The sequence below is a fragment of the Panthera leo genome, chromosome D1, assembly GCF_018350215.1.
Source record: "Panthera leo isolate Ple1 chromosome D1, P.leo_Ple1_pat1.1, whole genome shotgun sequence".
Lineage (NCBI taxonomy): Eukaryota > Metazoa > Chordata > Mammalia > Carnivora > Felidae > Panthera > Panthera leo.
In genome coordinates, this window is record NC_056688.1 from 49398405 (window position 1) to 49411605 (window position 13201).

At 37.7% G+C, this 13201-nt stretch overlaps 1 protein-coding gene across 3 annotated transcripts in view; it reads left to right on the forward strand.

Annotated features, from left to right (window-relative positions):
- Positions 1-13201, forward strand: part of LOC122199853 (prolylcarboxypeptidase) — a 77400-nt gene that overhangs the window by 49416 nt on the left and 14783 nt on the right. For all 3 annotated transcript variants that reach the window (XM_042905215.1, XM_042905214.1, XM_042905217.1), the window contains 3 exons: positions 4059-4240; positions 5284-5441; positions 6011-6183. In XM_042905215.1, the coding sequence (XP_042761149.1) occupies positions 4059-4240; positions 5284-5441; positions 6011-6183 (513 nt within the window). The remainder of the gene's footprint in view (positions 1-4058; positions 4241-5283; positions 5442-6010; positions 6184-13201) is intronic.

Genomic DNA, 13201 nt, shown 5'->3' on the forward strand with positions numbered 1-13201 from the left:
TTCTGAGGGGAAAAATGCTATTGAACAGCGTCACATGCTACAAAGAAATCATTCATGAAAGGAAGAGTCAATTGATAAGGCAAATTTTATTGTTGTTTTGTTTTAAGACATTGCCAAAGCCAACCCATCCTTCAGCAATCACCACCCTGACTGGTCAACAGCCATCAACATTTAGGCAAGACCCTCCACTGGTAAAAAAGATGAAAGCTCAAAAAAACTCACTGAAAGCTCAGATGATGGTTAGCATTTTTTATCAATGAAGTGTTTTTAAATTAAAGTGTATACATCTTTTGGGGCGCCTGGGTGGCTCAGTCGGTTGGGTGTCCGACTTTGGCTCAGGTCATGATCTCGTAGTCTGTGAGTTCGAGCCCTGCATCGGGCTCTGGGCTGACAGCTCAGAGCCTGGAGCCTGCTTCTGATTCTGTGTCTCCTTCTCTTTCTGCCCCTCCCCTGCTCATGCTCTGTCTCTCTGTGTCTCAAAAATAAATAAAAACATTAAAAAAAAATTTTTTTTAAAGTGTATACATCTTTTTGGAAATAATACTAATTCACACTTAATAGACTATAGTATGGTGTAAACATAACTTTTATATGCACTAGGAAGCCAAAATAGTCATTGGACTTGCTTTATTAAGATATTAACTTTATTGTAGTGGTCTGGAACCAGACCTGCAATATCTCTGAGGTATGCCTGTATAGTTTTTAATTTTAAGTTTAAAAGGTTTTTTTGAAGTTTAGAATATTACATGTTCTAATTACATGTTCCACTTTAAGAAAGAAATGATAGCTTTAGCTTGAATAGCCTGAAATTTCAATAATTTGTATTTAATCTTTCCTTTTTCATATGCAGTTGAACAGATTGGGTGCTTTTTATTATTTTTATTTTTTTAACATTTTATTTATTTTTGAGAGACAGAGAGAGACAGAGCATGAGTGGGGGAGAAGCAGAGAAAGAGGGGAACACGGAATCTGAAGCAGGCTCCAGGCTCAGAGCAGTCCGCACAGAGCCCGATGCAGGGCTCAAACTCATGAACCATGAGATCATGACCTGAGCTAAAGTCGGATGCTTAACCAACTGAGCCACCCAGGTGCCTCCAAGCCCTTTTTAAACTATAATATTATCATTTCTAATGTTGATCATTTTTTAACTCAGTGGGAAATCTTAAGATATGGCTGCAGAGAATGTGAGGGGAACTTCTCATTGTTTCAGAAATATCAGTAAATTATTCTACTTTATAAATTATACACTTATATATTATATTAATAATATATACTGGGTCTACCACAGGAAAAAGTATAATGAGCACTCAAATGTTTAAAAAGGTATTTTTCAATAAAATAAGGACAAATTATCTCTGTCTCAGTGAGTCCAAATGGCCACTTGGATTCCCTTCTGACCTTTCCTAATCTCACAAGGAGTTTTGGCCTTGGCCACAGACTGTACACCCAATAAAAAGGATACTATTTCCTCAACTGAGTCACTCATGTACTTTGTGATTCTGGGTATATGAATTTGCTATCTGTGCTATTATTTACATAATACTTTTCTTTAAACAACTAACTTTTCAAATTTTGCATTATCTTAACAAGGGTTTTATGTACTAGTTTTTATTTCTAAATTACATTAAAACAAGTATTAAAATAAAAAAGATTACCTAAGATCATTATGCATACTACCAGTATGCATATACCATCTTTTTAGAAGAACTTGGGGCCAGTAATTTTCTAGGCTGCCTATTTTGAAAGGAGTTTATATATGTATATTTGTGTTTGTTTATTTTTGAGAGAGAGAGAGAGAAGCAGAGAGAGGGAGACACAGAATCCAAAGCAGGCTCCAGGCTCTGAGCTGTCAGCACAGAGCCCAACGCGGGGCTCGAACCCACAAACCATGAGGTCATGACCTGAGCTGAAGTCAGATGCTTAACTAACTGAGCCACCCAGGCACCCCTGAAAAGAGTTTTAATTTTCATTCTCAGAGGTTTTATTAGCTCATATTATAAGTAAATAAAATAAATGAAAATTTCTTGTGTTGTGAATGAAGAACAGAACTATTTGCTGATATTTGTTGGGCTATCGGGGGAAACTCTATTCTTTAGCTTATTCTGCATAATTATCTGATTAGGAGAGTTGATAGATCTTGAAACCATTGGAAGAAGTCAGCTTGTTGCAGATAGAAACATAATGCCACCTAGATCCCCATGATTCATACTTTGTTAGCAAAATGGAACTAAGGGCTCTTTTTGATATGCTTCTTTCCCTTCATGTGCTAACAGAATTTGTCAGTAGCATGGGGGTTAATATTACAAATATTATGCAAGGATTAGAAAAAAATTACATTCAATTATACATAGAAAATTGGAAGTAAAGACTAGTGATAGATAATGAAAGAGGAGTTAAGAGGTATGTATCTTGGGGTATGTATCTTGGGGTACCTGGGTGGCTCAAGAGAGAGCAAGGTGGAAACTGCAGTGCTTATTGTGACTTAACATTGGAAATTATACGTCACTTCTGACACATTAATTAGAACCAAGTCACTAAGCCCAGCCCAAGCTCAAAGAGAGAGGAATAAGACTTTTTCTTTTAAAGGAGAGATACTTTTTTTTTTTTAATTTTCAAGTTAGTTAACACACAGTGTAGTCTTGGCTTCAGGAGTAGAATCCGGTGATTCATCTCTTACATATGACACCCAGTGGTCACCCTGAGAAGTGCCCTCCTTAATGCCCATCACCCATTTAACCCATCCGCCCTCACCCTCTCCAGCAACCCTCAGTTTGTTCTCTGTATTTAAGAGTTTCTTATGGTTTGCCTCCCCCTCTGTTTTTATCTTGTTTTTCCTTCTCTTCTCCTATGTTCATTTGTTGAGTTTCTCAAATTCCACCTATGAGTCCAATCATATACTTTACTAGCTCCCTTAGTTTAGCAGGACTCTGAGCTTTACCCCGCTACGTTGCACTGAGGAAATTGTCTCTAGGCAGAGAGACAGTGATCATGGGACTTACTTTATGAATATCCTTCTCTCAGGGATCAACGTCTTGTGTTGCCTGTTTTCTAATGCCTGGATGTAGTTGCTGTATTCCATTTTGTAACTCCAATTTTATAGTTGTTTACAACAGGGTAATTTCCAGTTGTTGGTATGCAGATATAATGATAATCTTTCTGATAAGGAAGGATGAGTTTGATTTTTATTGATGATTCTTCAGTTTTTCACAAGATTCAGTCTACCTTTGCCTGTATAGTAGCCATTTTATTTTTTAAATTTTTTTTAATGTTTATTTTTGAGACTGAGAGAGAGAGAGAGAGACAGAATCCAAAGCAGGCTCTAGGCTCTGAGCTGCAGCCCAGAGCCTGAGGCTGGACTCGAACTCATGAACTACGAGATCATGACCTGAGCCGAAGTCGGATGTTTAACAGAGCCACCCAGGTGCTCCAGTAGCCATTTTACGTTTCAAAATTTAAAATAAAAATTTTAGGGGCACCTTGGGTGGCTCGATTGGCTAAGTATCCAACTTTAGCTCAGATCATGATCTCGCGGTTCATGAGTTCGAGCCTGGCCTCGGGCTCTGAGCTGACAGCTCAGAGCCTGGAGCCAGCTTGGGATTCTGTGTCTCCCTCTCCCTCTGTGCCTCCCCTGCTTGTGCTCTGTCTCTCTGTCTCTCTGTCTCTCTCAAAAACAAATAAACATTAAAAAAAAGTAATAAAAATTGTAATACAGCAGTTGTTTGTTAAGCTGAGAATTGTATTCCATCACATTTACTATTAAATATTACAGTTTGTTTCTATTGTTTCTACAACCTCAACAAGGTCTTTGGTAAATAGCATTTAATAGAAATTACATTTGAATGCAAAATACATTATGTTCTTCGCACAAACTTAAAATAATTTTTTAATGATTTATTTAAATCAGCATCGTTATTGCGTTGACTGGGCATTTTAACTCAATTGCCTAGAAATTCTGTTTGGAGAAAAACTTATCTAACTGGCTTTTTCCCTGGATCTATGCTATGCCTAAGCTGCTATTATGTGCACATTTATACTTGTTCTTTGTTACTTTTCTTTAGGATTCCAGATACTTGAATTATCTGACATCAGAACAAGCTCTGGCAGATTTTGCAGTGTTAATCAAATACTTGAAAAGAACAATCCCAGGAGCTAAAAATCAACCTGTCATTGCCCTAGGGGGCTCTTATGGTGGCATGCTTGCAGCCTGGTTCAGGATGAAATACCCTCATATGGTGGTTGGGTAAATGCATTTATGTTGGACATGAGCACTTCTTTTTTTATTTTTATTTTTTTAATTTTTAAATTTACATCCAACTTAGCATGTAGTACAATGATTTCAGGAGTAGATTCCTTAATGCCCCTTACCTATTTAGCCCATCCCTCCTCCCACAACCCTCCAGTAACCCTCTGTTTGTTCTCCACATTTAAGAGTCTCTTATGTTTTGTCCCCCTCCCTGTTTTTATATTATTTTTGCTTCCCTTCCCTTATGTTCACCTGTTTTGTATCTTAAAGTCCTCAAATGAGTGAAGTCATATGATATTTGTTTTTCTCTAATTTCGCTCTAGTTCCATCCACATAGTTAGAAATGGCAAGATTTCATTCTTTATGATTGCTGAGTAATTCTCCATTGTATTATATATCACATCTTTATCCATTCATCCATCGATGGACATTTGGGCTCTTTCCATACTTTGGCTATTGTCGATAGTGCTGCTATAAACATGGGGGTGCATGTGCTCCTTCGAAACAGCACACCTGTATCCCTTGGATAAATATCTAGTAGTGCAATTGCTGTGTCGTAGTATAGTCCTATTTTTAATTTTTTGAGGAACCTCCACACTGTTTTCCAGAGTGGCTGCACCAGTTTGCATTCCCACCAGCAGTGCAAAAGAGATCCTTTTTCTCCACATCCTCGCCAACATCTGTTGTTGCCTGAGTTGTTAATGTTAGCCATTCTGAGAGGTGTGAGGTGCTATCTCATTGTGGTTTTGATTTGTATTTCCCTGATGATGAGTGATGTGGAGCATTTTTTCATGTGTTGGTTGGCCATCTGGATGTCTTCTTTGGAGAAGTGGCTATTCATTGGACATGAGCACTTCTTAATACTGTCACAGCATACTTAGATATTTGTTTCTGTTGTACTGAGATTTCTGGTTTTTATCTCATTAACAGCTGTTATTTTTCTCACCATTTTTGTTCAATGTCCGTTTCAATTTTAAAACTTGAATTTGATGAGTTACATTTTTTTTATGTTTGCCTTTATTATTTTCCTTCCAATTTAGAGCTCTTGCAGCCTCTGCCCCCATCTGGCATTTTGGTAATCTGGTACCTTGTGGTGTATTTATGAAGATCGTAACTGAAGATTTTAGGAAAAGTGGCCCAAATTGTTCAGAGACCATCCACGATTCCTGGGGTGCTATTACTCGACTTGCAAGAACGGGTAAACTTTAATTAATAGAATAAAATCATGGAGTGTTTTACCTTTCACTTGTTAAATTCAACACTTGCTTGTTTTTATTTTTAAGTATAACATACAGAAAAGTACACAAATCAAAATACATCACTTGATGAATTTTCATGGAGTGAAACATAACCAATATGGTATATTAGTATAATAATCATCCACTGTAATCAAGAACATAGTACTGTGTTTTGTATCTGCTGTCTTTTGATCAACACTATGTTTGTCAGATACTTGTTTGTTTTACTTTATTGTGGTTTATGCATTTTGATTGCTCTCTGATGTTCCATTTGTTTATTTATCTACTTATTTCAAAAGTATCTTTGAAACAGGAAATAATTCAAATAAATTCTGGCACGCCCCATGAAGATAGACAACTTGTTTATCATGGGATTTTCCAGTTACTTTAAAAATATTTTATTGAATGTTGAAAAAGCATACTTGGAGAAATGGTATAGAAGATTGAATTTTCTAAAATACCAAGTGATCAGTAAAGCTTTCTGTCAAGTAGTGCTTTTTATATTCCAACAATGTGATTCTGTTTTCAGGCAGTGGCTTGCATTGGCTTTCTGAAGCCCTTCACTTATGTACCCCATTAAGAAATTCGCAGGATGTTCAGCATTTGAAAGGCTGGATCTCTGAAACCTGGATAAATCTGGCAATGGTGGACTACCCTTATGAGTCTAACTTTTTACAGCCTTTGCCTGCTTGGCCTATCAAGGTAATAGGAAAATATCCTTTCATTACTTTTTTTTACTTAAGTTTACTTATTTATTTTGAGAGGGGAGAGGGGCAGAGAGATAGGGTGAGAGAGAATCCCAAGCAGGCTCCATGCTGTCAGCATTGAGCCCAACATGGGGCTTGAACTCATGAACCGTGAGATCATGACCTGAGCCAAAATCAAAAGTCAGATGCTTAAGGGACTTGAGCCATCAGGCCCCTCTCCTTCGTCACTTTTAATATGAACTTTTCTCTCTCTCTCTTTTTGTTTTGTTTTTTAAACTGGTGCTTTCTGTGACTTTTAGCATCAGAGGAATTTCCAATGACAAAGGGGCTCTGAGTATGACCAACCTGGGCAGAAATTCTGGCTTCTGTCACTTTCTGGTTACTCAACCTTGGACACCTTACCTAATGTTTGTAAACATCAGTTTCCTCTGATTTGAATAAAGGAGATAAATGTATAGATTATAGAGTTGTATGATTTAGAGCTAAGACCAGTAGTTGCTGCTAATGGAACGATTACTGTGTGCCAAGTCCTGTGCTGTACACTTTGCATGCACAATTTACTCCATCTTTGTCATACATCTGAGACACATAGACCTATGTCATATATGGTTAGTGCTTAATAAAAGGCAACTGCTATCATAGTGCTATGACTCAGTCAACTGCTAATGTGTTCTAAGTGCTCGACATATCATAAAGGAGTGATCCCCATGCAGCAGGGTGGAGTGGAAGGAGTACTGACTCTGGATCTTTGATCCAGAACCACCATATACCAGCTGTGTGATCTTGAGCGAGGCTGTGTTCTTCCTGAGCCTCCCTGTCTTCCTCTGCAAAATGAGGTAATGATACTTACATTCTCCATAGGGTTGTGCTGAGGATCAAATAAAATATTAGACATGAAAGTACTGTGGAAACTGTAAAGATACATCGCACCATAAATTTTAAAGTTCTTTTCATGACAAAATTCTTTATTGTGTATTCATCCTCTTTTAAGCATTTCTTTGTAAAGAATATTCTTATTAGTTTTAAAATTAAAGTTTGGCTAACTTGATGGTTAAGTTTAGAGAATATAATTGATTCTACAGGTAGAATGAGTGCTGGAAATATAAATAGACTTGGTCAGATGAAAACCACTTTTCAAAAGCACTTTGAACTTAACAGTCCCTTTGAACTATTTAAAAAATTTTTTTTCTTAATGTTTATATTTTAGAGAAAGAGAGAGAGACAGAGAGAGAGAGAGACAGAGAGAGAGTGTGAGCAGGGGAGGGGCAGAGAGAGAGGGAGACAGAATCCATAGCAGGCTCCAGGCTCTGAGCTGTCAGCTCTGTTGGGCTCTGAGCCCAACGTGGGGCTCGAACTCATGAACCTTGAGCTGAAGTCAAGACGCTTAACTGACTGAGCCACCCAGGTGCCCCATCAGTCCCTTTGAACTATTAAATGAACATTTTGCTTAAAACTTTGTAACCCACATAGAACAAGGTCATTTGCTATTAGAGATCCTATTCTTCATCTAAAAGCTAGAATGAGAAGTGGATGTCTTGCACATAGCAGGCCAGAGGTAAATTTGTATTGAATTCAATTGAATTTAGACAATACAGAGTTATTTAAAAGATCAGATCTCTCTCATGGTAAGAAAACCTGGATCAAAATAATGAGAAAAAAACTAAATTTGAGCCAGTTAGCCTCCATACATGTCTTTGTGCTAATAATGCCTTATCTCTCTTATTTTACTATTTACAGAACACTTTCATATATGCTGTCCCATTTAATCCCCACAAAAATACTCTGGGAAAAAGAGGTACAATGGAGTGGAAATTTAAGCTCAGTCAAGAAATGGGGAAAGCACAATTTGAACTTGGGTCTACCATTGTTCGGAGCCTCTGATCTTTTACCATATCGCGCTGGATTAGGAGAGGATTTGGCTGGATTTTGGGGTGGATCTCTAGCCACATTGTGACAACTATCAAATTTAACTATAGTCTGTTTACAAAGTGAAAATTAAGTTTGCATTTTTATGCCCATTTGAAGAACAGATGAGTTGTCACATGATAAGCATATGGGAATGGGGTGCCTGGGTGGCTCAGTCAGTTGAGTGTCCCAACTCTTGATTTCGGCTCAGGTCATGATCTCACAGTTTATGAGTTCAAGCCCCTCGCTGGGCTCTGTGCTGTCAGTGCGGAGCCTGCTTGGGATTCTTGTTGTCTCCCACTCTGCCCCTATCCTGCTTGCACTCTGTCACTCTCTCAAAATAAATACATAAATCAAAAACATACAGGGAATTCCCTTGGTATTTGGAACAGAAGTTGGCAAACTTTATTTGTAAAGAGCTAATAATAAAAATTTTAGGTTTTGTGGGCCATTTGGTCTCTGTCACAGTTGCTCTGTTCTGCAGGTGTGGCAGGAAAGTAGCCATAGGCAAATACAAGTAAATGAGGAAGACTATGCAATAATACTTTATTTATAAAATAAGCAGTAGCCTGGATTTGGCCTGGGGGTGTGCCGACCCCTGATTTATAAAAAAGCCAGAGGAATACAGCTTTTTTGTGTTCGTTTGTATTATGATTTGGAACAAGGAACACTAACTTTGCTTTTCTCCCCATTTCTTTAATGTTCCTTTTGAAAAATTTGCTGATGCATCTCACATGTAAATAAATATCCTATCCTTCCTCTCTCCTAAGTATTCATTAAAAATTAATTCATTCAAAATTAGTAGAGTATATCTCAAATATTCTGCCATTTATTTTTGATTTAGCACAGTCCTTCTTTTATCTTCTGTATATATGCATTATAAAAGTTTATTTTTAAGGCAAGGTAATTTGTGTCTTTGCCCGACAATCAGGTTTTACTTCTTTTCTCCAGGACTACTTCTTGTTATTCTCTTCAGTCATTTCTTACTGGTTTTATCCTTTCTTTTGGCATATTAAGGAATTCTTGGTTGCTTATAATATATTTATGTTTCTGTTTCTTGCCTGCACCCAACCAAAAGAAATCTCTCATTGCCCCCTGCTTGAGAACTTTCCATTGCCTCTATTTCCAGTTTTATCCTATATGATTTCAGAGTTTTTCTACTACATGTCTCCCTCCCAAACTTTTAGCTTCAGATCACTTTCTTTCACTGTTCATTCTATTTCTCCTTTCTTGACCTCCTCTCTGTTCTCCCAACCCACTAATCCCAGGAACACTACCCAGTTGGGGACCGCTCTTTCACTTGGATAGTTCCATTTAACCATAACTCCTCCTCCCTCTGATACACTTCCTCCTTTTTAAAAGGCTGACAAACAGCCGTCCTTTTCTAAGTCTGTAACTTAGGCTTAGGATAGTGAGATAATGTGTAACAGTTGGGTTATGAAAAAAAGTAGGTGATTTCCAATTCTGCCTGGACCCTGTATGGTTCTGAAAGATCCAGAGGCAGTGATTGAATGCCTTTTCCGTGTCAACTCAAGTATCGTTCTTTTTAATTTGTTTGTGGGCTTTGCACACTCAGACTCCATTTGCTTTTGTTTACTGTTAACAGAAGCTGCAACATTCATGCAGAAATAATCATGGACTTGGCTGAGAGAGCACAAGGAAGAAGAGAAAAGGGAAATAGAAAACCTCTCTGTCATTTGACTGCTCTGTCAGCATAGAAACTACTAGGTCTCTTCTCAGCTTAAAGAACAGTTTTTAAGGATACTATAGCGGTTATTGATTTTGGAATAATTTTTTAGCTGATAACTCACCAAATCTTTTGGCTTGGCCTTCTGAGCATGCAGTTAGATGTAGTGAAATAATAAGACATAAAATGGAAAATCTCTTCCGTTTGTCTTGGTGTTTGATAATGTATGCGACCTCTCTGGGTGGTTTAAGCGGTTTAGGTGCATTCTATGAAAAGGGAGCTTTTAATGACAAAACTAATGTGATTATCTGTGAGTGTGAGAGGGGTATTGAAGCCGTAGAGAAAGAAAATCTGTTAGAAAAGCTGAATGTATCTGCTTAATCCTTTCTCTAATGTGGATGGGCCATACTTTCCGAGAGGAGGTTGGTCTTTTTTTTTTTTTTTAACCCATCTTCTTTCCTTCTTTTAAAAAATTTTCTTTGCCCCTTTTTTATTTCTCTTATTCAGACGTTTATCCTTATAGGTAAGGGGACACATAAAGCTTTTAAACAAATCATTATCTTTACACTGTCTAGTGTATGTGGGATCAAAGGGGAGATTCTAAATATCTGGGTGTAGAGCTAATTAGTTTGGTACTAAGATTGAAATGTTCTTTTACCATGATTTCTAGACTCTTTAAAACAAGAATTATTAAAATGGACTTCTAATGCTCTTTTTAAGTTTTTCCTGAATGTTCACCTTTGTTCTAGGAAATAGAAAGTGAATTAAATCTATTTCATATGTTGATTTTTGAGCCTCATATGAATTACTCTACTGTTTTACAGTTTTCTTTTTTGTTGCATGATAAAAAAAAGTTGTTTGGTTTTTACATTGCCACAGAATCCCTTTTATTTAAGTTTTTATGTAAAACAAACTTAGAAAAATATAAAGATAATCTAAGAATAAAAAAATTTGCGGGGCGTCTGGGTGGCTCAGTCGGTTGAGCGTCCGACTTCAGCTCAGGTCATGATCTCGTAGTTTGTGAGTTCGAGCCCCGCATCAGGCTCTGTACTGACAGCTCAGAGCCTGGAGCCTGCTTCGGATTCTGTGTCTCCCTCTCTCTGCCCCTTCCTCACTCATGCTCTGTCTCTCTCTGTCTCTCAAAGATGAATAAACGTTAAAACAATGTTTTTGCTTAAAAAATTAAGCGTGAGACTACAGGTATATTTAGGCACTGTTTGTGTTGTTATTTTTCTCTTACACTACAGTTTTGAAGTTGAGTATGTGTAGTATTGGCAGTTACAAATGGAAGCTCCACAGCAAATCTTGCATTTGAATGCCAGCTCTGCCACTTTCTGGCTGTGTGACTGGGACAGGTTTCTTAACCTCTCTGTTCTTTAGTTTCCTCATATGCAAAGTGGGGATAATAGTAATTGTAATGCTTATTAGGGTCATTATGAGAATTTAATAGGACCTAGTGCTTAGTAAGCACTAAATTGATACTAGTTATATAATAATAACAAGAGGTATTATTGTTGTATATAGTAACAGAGAGGCAGTGTTGTACTAGGACTTTGTGGCCAAAGTGTGGGTTCAGAACTTATATTCATAGTTTTAAAATTGTATATCTTTAGCCAGATCTCTCTGAGCTTGTTTTCTCCTCTGTGATATGGGGATGGTCGTTATATGTTTTCCCCTGGGTCATCATAGGGAAAGTACCTGACCACGAGGAACCACAAGTTGGACTAGCAGCCTCAGTCCCAGTTGCTCTCATATCACTGAATTTATGACCTAAATAGAAATGCTATACCTTATATAGAAAGTGTTTGGAAGAAGCTAATTTGATAGTGTCCACAAGATAAATAGGAAATATAGTACAGGGGCTACATGAGTGTTGAGTATTCTGAATGGAAGTGGTTGGCAGGGACTCTTTCCTTGTTATTATAGGCCCTCAATAAACAATCAACAGGCCAAGTATTTGTACTCCTCAATTGGCTAATAACTGCACATTATCAGGCTTAAGGTGAAGGGAGTATTAGATGAAGTTGAACCAAAGATGCTGATATCTGACTGTGTTTGACTTATAAACATGGCAACTTCATATGGTTCAACTTAACATTTAGATAAGTTTTGTGCATCCTATGGATCTTTTATAAAAGTACGTGATTATCTTTTTTTGAATAAACATGGGAATAGTGCTGAGGTTTTGCTAGTATAACTCCAGTAATTTTTTGAAAACTTTATTCACTCTTTGCTACCATAATTGTTAAGGTAGTGTACAGAGATGTGTAGAGATTGTGTTGTTTACACTAGAGAATGATGCTTGTACTCACAGAATTTTTCACTTAGAAAGGAACTTTAGAAGCACCTAAAATAATAAAATTCCCTTAGTAAATTTGTAAATATTTTACCAAAAAAAATTTGTAAATATTTTACAAAAAGAAGTTTTTTTAGGCCTTCTATCTAATGTGCCAGTAGGATTATAAATTGGTACTTTCTTTCTATAAGGCAGCTTGATGTAGCAAAAGCCTTAAAAATGGTTATTTCCTTTGAACTAATAACTCCTCTAAGAATTTATCTCAAGAAAACAGTTCAGGGTGTACGTAAAGATTTAGGCCCAAGGTTATTTATTGTAGCCTTATTTGTAGTAATGAAAGATTGGAAAAATGATACAAACAAACAATTGTAGGATTGCTTCAACTTTTCCTCAACTCCCCATCCTGATTGCTCCCCTCTACATTTTCTCATGTTGGTCAGTGTCCTTTTTAAAGTGTGGTGCTCGGAACTGGACCCAGTGCTCCAAGGGAGCCCTGACCTTACAGAGGACAGTGGGCCCAGGAGTGCCCTTAATCTGGATATGGAATTTCTATTAGTAGACGCCAAGTTTCTGACCACGATGTTCTCTCTGAGTAACTGGCACTGCCGAAACCCAAGTATTGTCAGCCGGTGCCGGTCCCCAGCCATGCCTGTGTCTTTTAAGGAGTGACAGTAACTGCTGTTTGCAGAGATGGCTATTCATGGGGACTCCTTTTCTTTGCCTGACAGAGGCCCAGTGTTCTAGCTCTGAGAGGGGATCTGATGCCAGCATGTGAGTCACACTTACTTGCTACTGTTCTTTAACAGAGTTTTAGGCCACTTGTTTGTTGTTGCTCATCAGCGCTCCCTTTTCCTCCTGCCTGGCTTACATTGTCACCCTGCCTCATCTACTGTGCTGTGCTTGGACATAATGCTCTCCTATGCATTCCGCGGGTCCATTCCATAGCTTTATGCTGCATTTGGAAACAGCTGAATCCACCGTTAGTGTCCACAGTCAGGAAGGAATGCTGACCAACTGTTGGCAATAAGTAGTTTAACAAATTCTGTGATTGGTTCTTGATTTCCATATTTTCTTGAGTGTTTCTGATTGGCGTATTTCTTAGGGACATTTTCCAACAACTGTTAG